A 17,937-nucleotide genomic window follows, 5' to 3' on the forward strand; every position below is an offset into this window, starting at 1 on the left:
GTGAGCGGAAGTAGACAACAGCATTCACAGCGACACCGTTTGGGTGTAAAATAAACTTACATTAAAATGTTATTAAAAATGCTATTAATTTTACGTTAATCTTAATTACCGAGACATCTCTTAATCTGTTCAATTTATTTAAAGTAAATAATTAAATAAGAAAAATACATGAAACATGACTTTCCTTATACTTGACCCCTGTGAAAAATTAAATTCTAGAATGTAAATTTGGGTGGTATTGGATCCAGAGATCCTGTAAAAGGTGTATCAGCAAAACCAAATTCCCTTGACCATCATAAGCTCTTAATCAACAAATCAAATTTCTCCTTACACTGCATATTAATTGCTGTTGTTATAACATATAACGTAGTTCCTCTTGCTTCAAAACCTCAAAATATAAAGGCAACTAACCCCTGTTATGGTAAAATAATATTGAAATTTTGGTGGGGCTTCAACAGCTGTGGGTCCCAAGAATTGTCACCTCCTCTCACTGCATGCAAGGTTGCAAAGGGCACATCTGAAGTGTGGATAAAACATAACAGGGTAAAAATCAGTTTATTGCATCGTACTGGGTATAGTGTCTCAATCAGCACTTGCTGTTTACAGTTTGAATTCCAGGAATTATCTGACTTCTTTGCACACCTGGAGAAACTCCCAGACTCTGTCTGGTGCTGTCTGGACTGCAGCCCATAAATAGTGCTGCTTGAAAAAATAGCTCTTTTTTATCAATATGGAACTGGCATTTGTCCTCCTCTTGGTTGTCACAACTGGTGAGTTCATGTTAAACACATTGTATTTGTTGGTGCGAGTTGCTACTTAAAATCAATATGAACCAAGCTGATATCTTGATTTGAGAGAAAGCTGGGGACCCTCTTACTCTTATTCAGCTTCTCTCGTTTCTGTGTCTCACTGTGTTGAAGTTTCTGGGTGTGGTGTACCCAATTACGAGCCCAACACCAGCCGTGTGGTGAATGGGGAAGAGGCCCGTCCCTACAGCTGGCCATGGCAGGTGAGTCAGTGCAAACACTTTTTCACAAAAATAATTTTTACCCATCTGATTCTCATACTGCTCTAAATCATTCAGTTTTCCATTTATCTGTAGGTGTCTCTGGAGTCTTTCTTCCCCACCTGTGGAGGAACACTTATTGCTCCTGACTGGGTCTTGACTGCTGCTCACTGCATCACGTGAGATCAAGTTTACATCTCAGATAAACAATTTTACAACTAAAATAAATGGCATGTTAGATCTCTGAATTAATCTAGGATGTTTTTCCTTGCAATGGTCACATATCATTTCTAGATTAAAATGACAGTGATGTAATAGTAATGTCACTGATATTCATTTCTAAAACTCATTTTTAAAGACATAGAGGCTCTTTTTTCCCAACCAGATTCCACACATACAGGGTGGTTCTTGCTGAGCATGACATGAAAAAGCAGGAGGGACCTGAACAGTCCATTATGGTGAAAAAAATGTTCATCCATCCCAAATGGAACGACAACTGCGTGTCTTGTGGGTAGGTTATTGTCCTTTCTCAACATATTCAGCCCAGCAATCTAGATCTCAGGTGGATTATTAAGAAACACAGTAAATATGTTCTTTGAAAAGGTGCTTACCCTGAGACCTTGGGAGTTTCTGCTGAACAGCAGCTGAGTAAATAGAAGTTTTGTAAATGTAAATGAATGCACCTAAACATGTAGTAGAAACCGGCGCTCCACACAATTATGTAGACTCTGAGTTATTATGAAAATATAATTAATGACAAGTTTAATTCTTTGTGTTTCATTCTGTTATGTAGGAATGATATTGCCCTGCTAAAGCTGGAGAAGAGCGCTGTTATTAATGATAAGGTTCAGCTGGCTTGCCTGCCACAGCCTGGTGCTACCCTTGCCCACAACCAGCCCTGTTACGTCACAGGCTGGGGCCGTCTCTTCTGTAAGATCTGCTGCCAAGTCTGCTAACACCTAGCTCATGTCGGGGGAAGTGCACCCTTGTGGAAAGCAAAAATATTTAATTGCTCTGGGACCTGAAGATATTCATCAAATATAATTCAAGTTTTCAGCTGTTGTTACAATGAGTGTGTCCATTTCTCTATAGCTGGAGGTCCCCAGGCAACTACACTTCAGCAGGCCCTACTTCCTGTGGTGGATCACAGTATCTGCAGTAAAAGTGACTGGTGGGGCAGCTCGGCGAAGACAACAATGGTCTGTGCAGGAGGAGAGAGCAAGTCAGCATGCCATGTAAGAAACAACAACATAGCTCCATACTTTATGTGACACAAATGATACCATTTTCTCCAATGCTCCAATATCTGCTATAATCTTCCAGGGTGACTCTGGCGGCCCTCTGAACTGTAAGGGCAGAGACGGTAAATGGTATGTTGAGGGAGTGACTAGTTTTGTGAATGGGCGTGGATGTAATACTCCTAAAAAGCCCACAATGTTTACCCGTGTGGCCTCTTTCATCCCCTGGATCAGTGAGGTAAGGGAAACATCACTTTACATGAAGACATACAGTAAATGTACTGTTGTGGCTTTTTGTGAAATGTACAAACCTTGTGTTACTTCCTTGCAGACCATGGCCCAAAACTGAAGAAGTTTCCGTACCTGAAGAAGTGACTCAACAATAAACTGTATAATGAAATGTTCATATTATGTTTGTCTTGTATTTCAACAAAAGGGGTATAGTATTCATAACATAAAGAAACATTTTAATCAGTTGTATACATTTTTTTTACAAGGTCAGGACAAGGGTAAACTTCAACATACACATATTTAACATAGTAAACATTTAAATATCTATTATGGAATTACAAAGGCATATTGTGCACTGTAGGTTCTTGGTATTTTTTAAATGAATTAAGAACTGTATTATGATCATATCTAGAACTAAAGTAAATGAAGTATATGGTTTGTTTATACTTTACAATCAAAAGCAATTGACTAAAGTAAAACTGTATATACATTTGAACATGACCAAACGTGTGAATGCAGCAGCTGCATCAAAACATATATCCCACTACTGTTCATGTGAAAAGATTATTTTCATTCAGCAGCCTTGGTTGTAGACTATGTATTGTGTGGCATAAATCATTACAAGAGATAATCATGGGTCTGAGGGTGTCCAGGTGAAGAAGTCGATTCCCTGCAGCTCCTTAGGTAAATACTCCTGCTCTACAGGGTCACTGAAGGCTGGGTTGTATTTGTAGCCTTTAGCGTAGCCCAGCTGCTTCATCAGCCTTGTGGGGGCGTTGCGGAGGTGCAGGGGGACGGGAGGCAGGGGGCCTTTGTGGTTCCTCAAACAGCCCTTCACATTACCATAGGCCTTGTAGATCGCCACAGACTTGGGTGCTCGTGCCATATACACCACACACTGGGCCAGGATGACCTGTTGAGCAGCAGATGAACAGAAGGATGACAATAGAGATGAGACACTGAAATACAACTTGTATGGCAGTAAGCCATTTTGATGGAAGACTGTATAAAACCACCAGGTTGGCCGACCTCGCATTCAGGCATTCCGATGAAGTGACAGGCCTGGAAAGCGGACACAGCCTGAGGGAGGGCAAAGGGATCTGCCATACCTGAGAGAGACATGACAAGAAAGGCATCCAGTCAGCCTGCATTCAAAATGACATTTTCTGTGGTTAAAATCTTATCTTTCAGCCAGTTTTTTCTTTCCTGTAATAAGTACAAGTTGCCTGGGGTCAGGGAAAGTGACGCACATAATGCTTAGGGACATTTTAATAGGCAACTGACAGAAGACTATTAGAATAAGTTACTTGGTTATTTAAAGAGACAGTAGACTACAGTATGTATGGCTATGTACTTTACAGCAATCCCTGTTCAACAATTCATAATTTTTACTGCAGACAACATTGCTACTAACTTTGTAACCATTTCTCACTTTTCAAAACAATGTTACCAAGTACTTCTTCACAAAGTAAATTAAAAGACAGTAACATAATACAACTACAAAGCAAGTTTCAAGTGTCACCATGCTATATGAGGACTGGCTCACAAAGAGCATAAGACCAAATCCAAATAAACCAGTGCAAAGCATAGAAGAGCAGAATATTAAATCAGTGAATTAATTAAATAAAATTCTAAAAGGATTCTGCATAAAAACAAGTTTTAGAAGAAGAGATTTCTGACAGGCTCCACTGACAGGATCTCCCCGCAAAAGCCCACAGTTATCTGTAGTTATGAGCTGAGATTATGTGACAATCAAAAACAACACAGTCTTCACTCTTGTTCAAACTGAACTAGTGTCAGTGATGTAACCAGGAACACGGCCATGCAACGCTGCAAAACATAATCAGTAAAACCTAATCTTATCCACAGAGGCAACCAGCGTGTTAAGACCAGAGGATCAGAGTGGCAGCAATGTGGCAGCGGCATGAGTGATTAGAATAAATCATAAAAGAGAAAACACCTGCGATGGTGTCATTCAGTAATTTCACATACCAACATCCTCGCTGGCAAAGCGGACCAGTCTGCGAGCCACATAGAGAGGATCCTCACCGCCCTCCAGCATGCGGCCCAGCCAGTACAGAGAGGCATTCTCATGGGAGCCTCTCATCGACTTATGCAACGCTGAGATGCAGTTGTAATGCTCTTCACCTTTGAGTAACACAGATACATACACAAAAATACGTCAACAGGTGATGCAAGAAAAAAAAAAGAGACAGATCAAGATCTGTTGGTGGCATTTCCCAAGCCTTCACTGTGGTGCAAAGAAAATTACATACAAAAAAGTTAATGACTAGCACACCATATAAAACCATAATGCAAGGAAGAACACTGTCTCTGTTAAGCTCATTAGTCAAGCTCAGGGACAGTTTCATCACCATGTGAAACAGGAATCTCAGTCTTTTGGGACAGCTGAGTATTATGTAACAGGACAGTGTAGAGGACATTTGAAGCCATTATTGTTCATCAAAAGGGGTCGGGTAGGGGAGGTGTAAATGACTGAGTGTTTCAGTTGAGAAAAATCCAAGTTAAAGTGCTTTCTAGTTTTATGAATGTACAGCACACCAGTCTTAATCAGACTCAAAGGCTTACATTTCGTGTTGTAAAGGGCACTGGGTCTGTACAAAAATGTGTGTAGCTTAATACCCCTAAGTGACATTCACACACACGCACAGAGAAAACAAACATCCCACTCCTAAGCAACCACAATCACAACTATAAACACGCCCACATTATATCTATTATATCCATTTCCTTTTATCGTCTAATGCATTTCATATGAAAGCCCCATGGCAAGAAAGTGATAACAGTTGCTGAGAGGTAATATGTTGGTGCTCTCAAGACCTCAAGTTATTTAGAACTTATTTAAAGTGAAGATATTGATGGTAGGTGTTATACTGAAGCTGCTGAGAGGATTTTAAAGATGTGGATTTGTAAAATATGTTGCATATTCCTCACATTTTAGCCATCATTGGCAATACTTCAATAATGACAGAACAGAATTATATGGAAGTTACTACAGCAGATGCTATGATAAATTTAGGGTGACCCCTTTCAGATCAGTGAGGTTCACAAGGGTTACTTAATTACAGAAACATTCAAAGTACACCCAGGCTTACCAGCTTTATCATAGAGAATATGGGACCTCTGAAGACCCTCCTTGACATGGTCCTCCTTCACCAGTATTTCTTGAGGAGAACTGCTTTGTGCCAACAGGTTTGGCTGAGTCAAGCTCACCTGAGCCTGAACAGCCAGCTGCAGACTATTGAGTCCTGTTCTTGCGTCACCATCACAGAGGTAGGCTATGGTGTCCAGAGCTTTTTGCTCAATGTAAATCTTTGGCCTAGGAAAAGAGAAAACCATATCAGTGTCAATATTTTTTATTGTAGTAATTTCCCATGTAAAGAATCAATGCCTGAGAAATAAAATGATGACAAATATTAGAGATTTGTACTCATTTATGATAAGGCCACTGCAGCATGACCATATTATAAGATATATACATATACATAAGAAATAACTGCTTGTTACTGGGTATGATGACGAATATATTAAAACATATATTCCCACACAAGTCTCTTAATTCACTTTGATATAATAATCACTGAAAGTAAAGTACTTATCAGTTTATTGTAAATGTAGTGTTTTTGTCAATTTCTGGATTATGTAGAAATAATGACTCAATTACATGTTTTGAGTCTCTGAACTTATACTGTGTTACAGCCTCAGATGTCAGTGCATCCCAAACATTACATCTGACGCAACTACTGGAATATCTCCCTGAAGATCACATACCATCTGCAGCCAGGAGTTCATATGCAAATTTGTTTCTATTAACATATCAAACCAAACCAGAGTCTTTGAGATTGCTGCAGCTCCAACAACTACTTTTACACTCCCCCCATATATTATCTAACTAAACCCAACTGAAGTAGCTGTAGGATGACACCCGGTCATTACATGTGGGACACCGAGGGCTCGGCCCCCAGAGGAGCACTTACTCGTGTCCCCCTGTTTGATCTTGACCTTTGGGATTCGCTGGATCTCGTCCCAGGACTCTGATACCGAGTGTAGCCACGGCCCTGTCCAGGATCGAGCCCATCGCCTCCACGGAGAGCTTATCCAGCACCAGCACCCTGCACCTGCTCAGCAGAGCAGCATTCACCTGGAAGGACGGATTCTCTGTGGTCGCTCCAATCAGTGTTAAAGTCCCGCACTCCACATGAGGAAGGAAGGTGTCCTACAGATACACACACATACTGAGTGAAAAAAAGGCGAGAGCAAACATATAATGAAGAGAGGTGAAAACAAGGACCATCTCTGCAGTGATGACATCGAGGCTAAGTATTTATCTGACCATTTTCATAATGCTTGCTCCATCAGAGAAATTTCTCATCTTGCTGCCACTATTGCAAAACACAGTCACTGACAACACTTGCCCTACTATAATATGTATTTTCATGCTTTGAACCTTATTGGGTCATTAAGCAAAGATCAAGACGGGTCCTCCTTGGCAACTAATACAGGGATTTACTGTCATGCAGCAGATAGCTGCATAGAGTCACGGACACTAACAGCCAACAGATTCCTATGGGAAAGTAAGGGAAATAAACTATGCAAACCTCAGCGATTAGCTTCACAACCTGTAGTGTACTACACAGACTTGCCTTTGTCATCGTGCTTCAGAAATTATTTTAAACATTTTGCAACTAAAGCTAACATTACAAACTAAGGTAGCGGCTCAGTACTCCACCTGTTGGGATTTGTTGAAGCGGTGAATTTCATCAATGAACAGGATGGTCTTCCTCTTGCACAGTCGGAGCTCATTCTGCGCCTGCTTGATCACCTCTCGGACTTCATTGGTGGACGTACTGGTTGCAGACAGATTGACAAAACGAGCTGTGCCATTCTTTTTACTGGTGCTGGCAATTATGTGAGCTAGAGTGGTCTGAAAGACAACAAAACATATACAAGGTAATTTGATTAACACATATGGTCTGCCTTCTTGAATCTTAATGGGCCCAGAGGCAAAAACGAAACTGCCCGACACCACCGAAAAAAAAAAAAAAAAATTCTGCTTAATAATGTTAAGGGTTTGATTATACGCACATATATGGCATCTTTAATCTCCAGTGTTTGAGCCATACATTTAATATTTCAGATCACGTAATGCGCCTAGCTTTGAGGGCCTCATAAATCTCATCTTCACTTCAGCTGTGGAACCTGAACACTGCTAGACAATTAAGGGAGGGAGTTAAAGAGGTCAAGTGTGAGTAAAGCATGTTGACAAAGTCTAAGTATGGCAAGCTGATGTGCAACAATCCATGCAAGTCGCTTGGCATACCCAAGAAGTCATTAACAGGCTGTATTCAGGTCTGACAAAGAGAAGAGAGGCAAGCACCAACCTGGCAGCCACAGACAGAATAACTTACCGTCAACATGGTGTAAAGGTTTCATGACTCTCTCTTTATCAAGTGCAACAGAGAGAAGAGCAATAAAAACGTACATTAAGAGAAAAGGCAGTATTTTAAGTTTTGGTTGAAGCTTAGGGCTGCACCTAATTATTTTTCACCTAATTAATTTTCTGTTATTTGACTAATAACTGATCAATCGACTGCTTGTTACAGCTGTAGTTTACATCAATTTTAAAGCAAAAACAGCACATATTCAAAAATGAGAAAATCTGCTGCTTTTCTTTATTTTATGTAATTTTTGACTGATAGTTTCACAAATCTATTATGAAGGGCATTTTTGATTGTTTCTGGCATTTTAGAGACCAAACAATTAGTCGATTAACTGAAAAAATCTCAGTTAATGATACTGATTATCTTAAAACTTCAGATATCACCATATGTGGTAAGAATAATATCCATGTTTTGCGATAGAGTGTTGATGATAGTCAGATCTCGTCAATAAGGCTATGGGTATCTCAGCTGTCACCACCACACCTTCCCGCATCCCGGTGGTCCCCAGAGGATCAGAGATGGTATTTCCTGCGAGTCCAGAAGTGACCGGAGGAGTGTTTGCTGGCCAATAACTTTACTCTGACCAAAGTATTCTTCCAGGTTGTTTGGTCGCAATATCTCCGCCAAAGGTTTGTCCATCGTTAGCAGTGTCCGTGATGATAAACCATGTGCTGTCTTCGGCGTCTGCCCGCTGGACGCAGATGTTTGGCTCTTCAGAGTATCCCTACCTGCTGGTGCAGGTTCAGCCTCATTCAGGACACTACGTTGAGCCCCCTTGCTGTCAGAAGTGGCAGCGCCTTGTTTAGTATTAAGTAAACCACTCCGTTCACTTTGAACTGAAACTTTACTCTTGTTGGTCTGAAAAAGAGAGAACATAGCAGGTGTCGGGGTCCCTGCTACAGCTTTGTTGACACCGGGGCTGGCCCATGATGGTCTGGCCGGTACAGCTTCCGCATTAATGCGCGGTTTCTTTAAAGGAGGTTCACTGTCGTCTGTGGTGGACGGGCTGCTGTCAACACCTCTCAGCAGACATACGTCGAGGTGTCCATTAATTGTGGTCGGCTCGAAGTCTTTAAAACAAACGGGACACTGCACCGACTCCAGTGCTGTGGATGTCTTCTCGTTCGCCATGTTGATTCACCGCGTAACTTTTGACCTTTAATCACGTGACCAAACACTGATTTGAGATTAACTGTTAGAAACTTGTTTTTGCATAAAAGGTATGTACAGTTATGACTTCCTGAACTCTTTTACCAGCTAAATATGACGTTTATTCGAATATTATGTTTGTTGAACTTTTTTTTATACTTCGTGGACCAATTTTGATTTCGTTACTGTATATACACACTACTACTATATATGGTATGTTGTTTGCATTTACGTGCTGTGGGACAGTCCATCATGTGGACTTTTCTTAATAATGACACTTTGAAATTAAATTTGGATTGTATCTTAGTTTAACCGCTAGGGTGGTAAGTACAGCTAACGTTGTCACTAAAATATGACTATAACTGTTTTCTTAAATGTTGGCCAGGGAAACTTGTTCTCCCCGTAGTAACTGTGGTACCTGAATGCTGCATGATCTACATACATTAACAGCCAGACTTCACACTTTGGCCATCGGTATCATATGGAGGACTTCCGGGTTTGTCCTTGGGGCTAATGATTATTTTAATTTTTGATTAATAGTAATGGAAGAGATATAAACAAAGGCTTCAAATAAATTTATGTTAGTATTATTTTGTGATGTATTAGGCTAATAGTAGTAGTAGAAGTAGTATTAATAATTGTTGATGCTCTAGTTGGTGATACTTCTGCCCTCAGAATGCTGAAGTACCTAATACCTATATACAGTATAATATCATGGAAAGCTACTTTATGTGATTTCTTATTTACTGTAAGGAAAAAATGGTTGAATTATAATTGAAAAACTAAAGTCTGAATTGTTTTACTGCTGCTGTTTTCTTACAAACTTAATTGGTGCTTTATTGCAGCCTTCCTCAGTCTTTCTCTCCTTCTCTGCTCAGATGAAAGATCCAGCCAAGAGACACATACCAGAGAGGTCAACCAGACCAGGAAGACAGCGAGAAAGCTCCGAAGGAAAGGGCCGGCGGCCAAGTGTCCCCCTCAGGGAGAATGGCCAAGTCTAAGTCAATTCATCAGTGTGCCAGCAGCTGAAACATGACCAAGCTGGCCTTGTTCCCCTTCTTAGAGAAGGTGAAAACCATGCACTGCTTCTGGGAAATGAAGTTTGAACCACAGGTATGCACGCAGTTCATGAATTGCTTATAAAAGATACTTAGCCTAGATGAAGGAGTATTAATATGCTTTTTTAATCAGCCGTTTGAGTCTACAGGAGCACCAGCAGAGGGTGCTAATGCATTTTAAAATAATGAAAATAAGTGAAATGCTGTAACACTATAGCGGCTATAGTGTTACAGCATTTCACTTATTTTAAAATTAGGCTCTAGTATAGCCTAATGGTGCATTCATTAATTAGCCCAAATTATAAACAGAGACTAACCACTAATGATCTTTTTATAGTAAAGATTTGAAAAAAACAATGTGGCTTTGGCATTTATTTTCAATGGTGATTCAGTATGGTCTCACCTAGACTTTCAAAAACAAACCCTCTAAAATTTACCAGGGTATAAAATGACAAAATATTACACCATGTGTAGTGTCCACTCAGCACACCGTGTAAGTGCCAAAATAGCTTAGTCAATTTTATCAATTGCCAAATTATGTGATGCCTGAGAAGTGCCAAAAATAGCGTAAAACATGTAGTATGGGATTCAATTAATCACATGTTGTAGCTGAAACTTACAGTCTACTGTAAAGCAAACTGAGACATTGTAAGCAATCAAAGACCATATTTGCTTTTTTTTTCCACCATGGCAGCCAACAGATTCATTTGAGCAGTGAGAGCAGAGCTCCCATCCAACAGTGAGTTCATTATTGTATTTGGCAGAGCTGGTTGAGAAGCCAGAGGAGGCTGGGGAGGTTTCCAGACATGCTGCACATAACTATGACTGGCCACTGTTGGCCAGATGATGCATTCTTGGCCATCTGGCCGTATGGGTTTCACACCCAAAGTGTGTGATTGTTGCACAACATAATGTAGACTATGTTCTATTTTCATCTGGATTGACACTTGATAATAATTCTATATTTGAATTACTGTTGAATTACATCTGTTTACTCTGGATACTGTAATTTAGGTTTAGCAAACAATAAAGGTTGATATGAAGTTGCAATGCTGAGAACATTGAGTGTAAGCCCCCACGTGTTAGTTGATGTGACATTTGCAGCAGTAATCCAATAGCACGGGCTATTATTTACACCACATCCAAGTGTCTGTGTTGACAGGGAGACAAGACCCACCATCACAATTCTCTCAGTTTTAAATGCCCTTTGCTGTGTTAAAGATTAATCTTGTTTTTGTTAGACTATGGCTCACATAGTTTATTCACAGAGAGGACTATTGGAGAAAAGGACATTGAAAAAAAGGCTTGCTCTCTAGCGAAGATGGGAGGTTCAACAGAGTGAGAGAGCGAGCATGTCTCTCAGACACCCTTTGCTGGCACCTGTCACTCTTTTGTCATGAGGACAAACTGCCCGTCCTTTGGCTCTAAGTGCTGGAAGGAATGGGGGGCGTTGACTGAATTAACAGCGGCAGTGGAAGATAGTGTAGTATTAACATTTGGGTGGTCCCTACCCTGAGAAGGAGCTGCCATCTCTTCTAACCCTCCACTTGAGTCTCTTCTCCCTAAGCTCCATAAGATCCTTTGTAGTTAAAGATAGCAAAAGCAAGACTTACAGAAGAAGGATGAGGAGTAAAGTGAAAGGCATGGAGAAATTTGTCACAGGCTTGGACATTTGGCTGGTCAACAGCATGTGTTTGGTTGCCTCCTACTTTTGGCGCAGGCTGGGTGATTTACTTTGCTATAGGAGAAGGCACAGAGCATCTACTCCACCTGGCATTCAGGTATATACAAGGATGTTTGAGGAACACATTTTTACTGTCTTTCAAATCATCAGAGTTGTTGTCATGAAGTGTGTGTATGTTTCAGTGTTTCAACTAACTGCCAGATGGGCCAAAGACAATTTATAGGACAAAAAAGTTGTATTATACTCTGTTTTACACTCAAAATCCACTTTATTTTATCATTAAGTCCAACTGAGAGAATATTTTGCTCATCAAAAGCTCAGCTGTGTCAGGACTTTTCTTGATGTCTTGACTCACACCTGTGTCAGTCACCTTTATGATCGTTTCATAAAGTTTTAGTCTTATTGTTACTATTCTCAGGTACCTTGGATAAAGCTATGATACCTCAAATACATAAGTTATTACTGATGCTTGAAGCCTGTGGGCGATATTCAGCTCACAAGTCCTTTTAAACACAACACACGAGCTGTCAGCAGGGAACTGGGGCTTCGTGCTGTTGTGATGTATTGTTGCATCAGGTTTCACGAAGAGTAGGCTCTCGCCCATTTCTTATGACAGGCACAATGCTAATGGAAATGGGTTTCCTCTTTAATCACAGCTCTATAATTACTTTACCCTCAGACAACAAGCAAGGTTGTCTCGTGATTAACTATGTTAATATATTTTGTATTATACTTTTACCAGTTATGGTTAGATATTTTGAGATGACTAACACCTCACTCTGCAGTTTATTCTTATTTCTTCTCTGCTTATGGCATCACGTTATCTATATATCTGTTTTGTCTAGAAAACCATAAGCATTTAGCTGCAAGACCTGCACGTGAAACCATCTTTGAGTTACCTTTTAAAGTACATTTTATTTGTGTGACTAAGTGCTTACTTTTACACTCATATTTCCTATGTTATCCTCCAGCTAAATGTCACATCTAATTGAATTAGTTAGCTCAACATATGGGGATTATCCTTTCAGCAGTAATGTGCTTCTCAGTGAAACACGAGACTGGTAGTTATGATGCATATGTGTTTTGCTATGTTATGGATAGCAGCAGGAAGGATAAAACACGAGATAAGAGGCCGGTGGTGTTTACGAGTGCAGCGTTTAGAGAATCCGCTGTGAAGGTACAGTGAGCTCTAGTGGTAGAGCAGGACAGGCACACCGAAGGCAGCAAATCCTGCTGTTGCTGCCATCTAGTGATTAAATATTTTACATGGCTGCTGAGATGCAGCGTTGCTTTAATGGTGACATCACTGTCACAGTGTATGTGGTTGGAAAAGCAGGAGACTTGAACTTCTTAGATCAGTGCAAAAAGCTTTTTGCCTTATAACACTATTTCATTACCCTCTTAATATCTGCATCTCATGGGTTAACTGTTTCTTTCAAAGTAAGATATAACCCAGTGTCACTTTACCTGATTTAAATTGTAAAATGCATATTATACCACCTCGATGTAAATATATAGACTGCACGCAGATTATAAATACACACATTCTGTAGTTATCTTTAATGCTGTGATAGTGTGCCTCAGAGACGAGCTGAAGCCCTCTCACCCTCTCTTGTTTCCATTCCTCGCTTGGCATTTAGGAGATCCGTACTGACATTTACCATAGGAGATCCACAAGTATGTGACTAGGCTTTCTTTGCATTCTTTCACTAACCTTTAATAACCTTTATCACATCCTCAATGTAAAGCGCTTCTTACATTTCCATAGTGATAATAATAGTGCATCGGGGGAACATCTTCCTCAAGTGGAGGCACTGAATTTGAAAGTATTACTCAAGTACAAGGGAGATTATATGTGCTGAACGGAAATAAACGTACTACAGCAGCTTTTTTCAAAAGTACTCTGGTTCCCTAGTTATGTAAGATTCAATGTGTCATCCTCACTTAAACCATGAATGCACTTAATTGATGGAAAAATAGGTGATGGTGGAAAAGTTTTTTTTTTTTTTTTTTTTCTGTAATTTTTAAGCAATTTGCCATAAATGTTCTTAGCTACTCAGATATGAATATTTGTTGGTTTTCTTAGTCATCTGTGGTAGTAAACTGAGTACCTTTTTGGTTTTCAACTGCTGGCCGGACTACCATTTCACCATGTCAGCTTGAACTCTAACAAAATGTTGTAAAAAAATAAATACACTGTTGCCCATAAAGTTGGAATAATTTTGTTCTCAGACACAATCCTCTGTTTCTTCCTATTTAAATGCATCAGTAATCACTTTTGACCAGGTGCAATGATTATATTATGTGTCCCAATTACCCAGGTGAAATGGAATAAATCACATTGTCACAATCATTTCATGGAAAGAGGTAAAAAATATTTTATTCCAACTTTATGAACAACAGTGTATTTGTCGTAATGTTGTAAAAACTATTTTATTATTTTCGGGCAATTAATCAACCAAAGATATAATAGATAATGAAAATAATCCTTAGATGCAGCCCTAATGCACCAAAAATTAGTACTACTCCTGTTACATAATCATTTATTGCTCACTCACAAACAGTGAAATATGTGATCAGGCTCTTGCATTGCTTTGCAAACATTAGTATTTACACCTCCTGTTCTTCCTTTGGTCAGGAGAACTGTAGAAGAAGTGGATTATGTTTTCATTCTTACAGCGAAAACCAACCCTGTTCCAATCTCTGAGGTCACACTGTTCATCTTTTATGAACAATGCCATCTGCTGTTCAAAGTAGAAACCTAACAGTGGTGGAAGACGGACTCAGATCATTTACTTTACTCATTTACTAATTGCCAATAAAAATAGAAAAGAAAATCACAATACAAATAAAAGTGATGCACTCATAATTTGTCAAAAGTATTATCAGCAAAATATACTTAAAATGTCAAAGTTAACGTCTCATTTTGCAGAATGGTACCTTTCAAAGTGGCATATTATTATATATATATTATTTCTTATAGTATTTGGTTATCATTTTTGATGAATTAACATTAAGTGTGATTTTAATGTCACAGTTGGTCTATGTGGAGCTAATTAAAGTACTTTACAGGGCAACTAATCTACAGCAGTGCATGATGTTTTATAAGTTAATCATGATTTATGTCATGATTAAATCTGCAAAGTAACTGTCATTATTTAATCTACTAATCTGAGTAAATGTTCTTACTTTCCATCACTGCTAGTTAATCAATAACTGGACCAGTCACGTGCAGTTTCACATGATTTAGTTCCTCAGAGTGTGTCCAGTTCCAAAAGGCATCATGCGAAATCTCTCAACATTTGGATACTTCAACTTGCATGCGATTTATCACATTTTACAAGACAGGCATGTGTTTGAATGTGTGTGTGTGTGTGTGTGTGTGTGTGTGTGTGTGTGTGTGTGTGTGTGTGTGTGTGTATGCTCATTCTCATTCAATGTACTGAATCAACATGATGTAGTCCAATGTAGTTTTATAACCCTATATAAACAAAACCAAAAAGTGCAGCAGCAAAATGTGTTTACATGCCAAGAGAAAACCTGAGATGACAGGGAAAGAACAGGAGAGACTTCTTAGACATTAGCATGAGGAGTAAAGTTTCATGGCTGCCACACACATTTAAGCCCACAAGTTTCCAAGAGAAAGTGTAGCCAGAGCTGGAAGGCTGTGGCGACGGAGTGGAGACTGGAGAGGTGACTGGACAGTAGCCACAGCACACAGACCCCACTGCTTCCCAGGACATTGTGTTCTCAGTAAGGGAGGTGGTGCTCCATTTTTAAAGGTTCACCTTCTCCCAAATGCCAAACAAATAGCCTAGCCAGATAGCCAATAGCCAGAGCACCATACAGGTCACACTATTCAACCGTATTATTCATAACTATTCACATGTATGCTTATGCAGAAAAGACACTGTCCAACCTAAGATACATTTGTGCACTGAAGTCCCTTTTTGCCTTTTTGCTCAGTAACATGCACTTTATTTGATGTAGAAAAACCATTTTGCTTTAATGATCGTCCCTGAGGCCTTCATTTATTTCGCCATTACGATGTCTTGATTTCAAATGTTCTCATAATTATGCATATTATAATTAGGTCATCTATAATAAACAACAATAGATTAAAGATACAATGATAACTCGATAAATCAATTAATTTATCTATTTCAATGATCAATTGATTATATTGAGGTGTTTTTTCCATGCCCTGGGTCCAGCCTCTCAAATGTGAGCATTTGCTGATTTTCTCTTTCATATATGACGCTAGACTGAATAAATTTGGAATTAAATTTTCAGGTTGATCAGAGAAAAATTAGACATTGGAAGACATCACCTTGGGCTCTGGCAAACTGTGATGAGCATTTTTTTAAAACACTGATCAAAGGCACTAAACAACATCAAAAGAGAGTAAAAAGTACAAGATCTTGATTTCATAATCATTACGAGCGCAAAGATGGTGACCTTAAAAGTTTGAAGGCTTACTGCTCAAAGGAGCAAAGCCTTCTGCTGTATATCAGTTTACCTTTACATTTTTTCCACTCGCGAAGTCCTCCAAGTTCAGACTGCAAGGTCAACCAGGACTCACACAAACACAAAATTATTCATCGCATTTTACACAGGCTATCCGAGCATTCATGCAGTTGACAGTGTCTCCAAACATCCTGATAATTTTGCTGTCACATTAACTAAACAACATTTTAATCATGCACCAGTAGACAGGGCATTGATTTCTCAGCTGCCACCTTGTGTCCTCGGGCTGTGTGTACACATGCTAGGGCTTGGCAGAGAGGGTGAGAGAGGACTTTGAGCACCAGTCATGGCGCTGTTACTTTCTTTGGCATTAGCTTCACTGCAAAGTGTAAGTGATATAAACTCGATATTTGCTTTATGTCATAAGCCTCAGAGGCCTGAGGTCTGTTTATATCCCCTGCAGGGTTTAGTAACCTTAAAGCGCCCCTCTACCTCTAAGCAATGCAAAGCAGAGCAATGCATGCTAACCTTTAATGTGCAGCAAAATAACAGTTACATTTCTTTTTTCTCTCCTGTAACATTTGTAAAGAAATACTTTTTTTTTTTTTGCAAATCTTTTTATTGATTTTATATGTGCAAAACATACAAAAAAAGAAGAAAAAAGAAAAGGAAAACAAAAGCTACCATTGAAGGGAAGTACACTAAAGTCCATAAGTAACTGAATATTTCTTTCCTGGTGAACTAGAACGCAGTGAACTCTCAGGTCTTGACAATAAAACATTCAAATATGATGTAATAATAATAAAAAAACCAGTAAAGAAATACTTAGCATTCCTCTTGCTGCTTTTGTGGAAAGTCCAGTCTGTCTGTTCCATGCACACCACTGCGTAAGAAAGTTGACTGTCGATGCCCCTCAAATTGACACAACATGCTGCAAATGACCTACGTTGTCTGTCATCTGTTGGCATCCAGAGACAGGTGTGAGCGTCCCTGTCTCTCCCTGACTGATTAATGGTTGGTTCCACTCCCATCTGTTTCTGCCCCCGTCATATTCACTTGTTGTATTCCGCCATAGCCACCTTACGCAGAGTGAACCCAGATGAAAATAAAAATACAGGGGAATGCATGTGGGTCAGTCGGCTCTTACAAGCCTGTAGGAAAATTACACAAGGCTTTGCACAGCGCGGCTCGGTTCTTAGCTGAATAAGACAGAGAGTAATATGCAACCTGCAATGATGACTTGTCATGAAATATGAGCCGACAGATAAACTCCTTCCCTTCCCTCACCTTACCGCGCTTGATTCCACTCTATCTGCCAAGTTCACAGCCTCCTTCCTGGTCCCTGCACCCATGAGCCCAGATTTTGGCTTGAGCCGCCAGAGTGAGGCGAGTTTGGCTGGGGTCACTGCGGCTCAGTTTGCAGTCTGCGCCTCTTTTGTCAAAAGTATTTCATGGTGGCTTGAGCAAAGCTGGATTCCGCCTCTGCTCTATCATCTGTGAATTTATGGGGGAAAAGTGAGTTTGTGAAGTTTGTGAAGGCAAACTTGTCAGGAAGTAGCTTGATTAACCAACCGTGAGAGTGTTGGAGCCTCTGGCTATTTAAACTTTGAATAATTTTGACTGCAGTATTTCCTTTCCAGTG

General features: G+C 39.8%; 2 protein-coding genes across 2 annotated transcripts; one reads left to right on the top strand and one right to left on the bottom strand.

Moving 5' to 3' along the window:
• Positions 1–687: 687 nt before the first annotated feature.
• On the top strand, positions 688–2,644 carry LOC111231094 (chymotrypsin-like elastase family member 3B). The gene is made up of 8 exons (XM_022758080.1): positions 688–770; positions 921–1,009; positions 1,103–1,185; positions 1,392–1,517; positions 1,800–1,936; positions 2,099–2,241; positions 2,330–2,482; positions 2,576–2,644. Exons 1-8 carry the CDS (start codon positions 731–733, stop codon positions 2,591–2,593), a joined length of 789 nt encoding a protein of 262 aa, XP_022613801.1. The 5' UTR covers positions 688–730; the 3' UTR covers positions 2,594–2,644.
• Positions 2,645–2,724: 80 nt separating this feature from the next.
• wrnip1 (Werner helicase interacting protein 1) lies at positions 2,725–9,068 on the bottom strand. The gene is made up of 7 exons (XM_022758081.1): positions 8,421–9,068; positions 7,226–7,420; positions 6,474–6,712; positions 5,592–5,815; positions 4,468–4,623; positions 3,505–3,584; positions 2,725–3,388 (listed from the first exon to the last, which is right to left on the bottom strand). The coding sequence occupies exons 1-7, from the start codon at positions 9,066–9,068 to the stop codon at positions 3,107–3,109; spliced, it is 1,824 nt and encodes a 607-aa protein (XP_022613802.1). The 3' UTR covers positions 2,725–3,106.
• Between the last annotated feature and the right edge of the window lie 8,869 nt (positions 9,069–17,937).

This window comes from Seriola dumerili, unplaced genomic scaffold (assembly GCF_002260705.1).
Source record: "Seriola dumerili isolate Sdu_G_001 unplaced genomic scaffold, Sdu_1.0 BDQW01000291.1, whole genome shotgun sequence".
Classification (NCBI taxonomy): domain Eukaryota; kingdom Metazoa; phylum Chordata; class Actinopteri; order Carangiformes; family Carangidae; genus Seriola; species Seriola dumerili.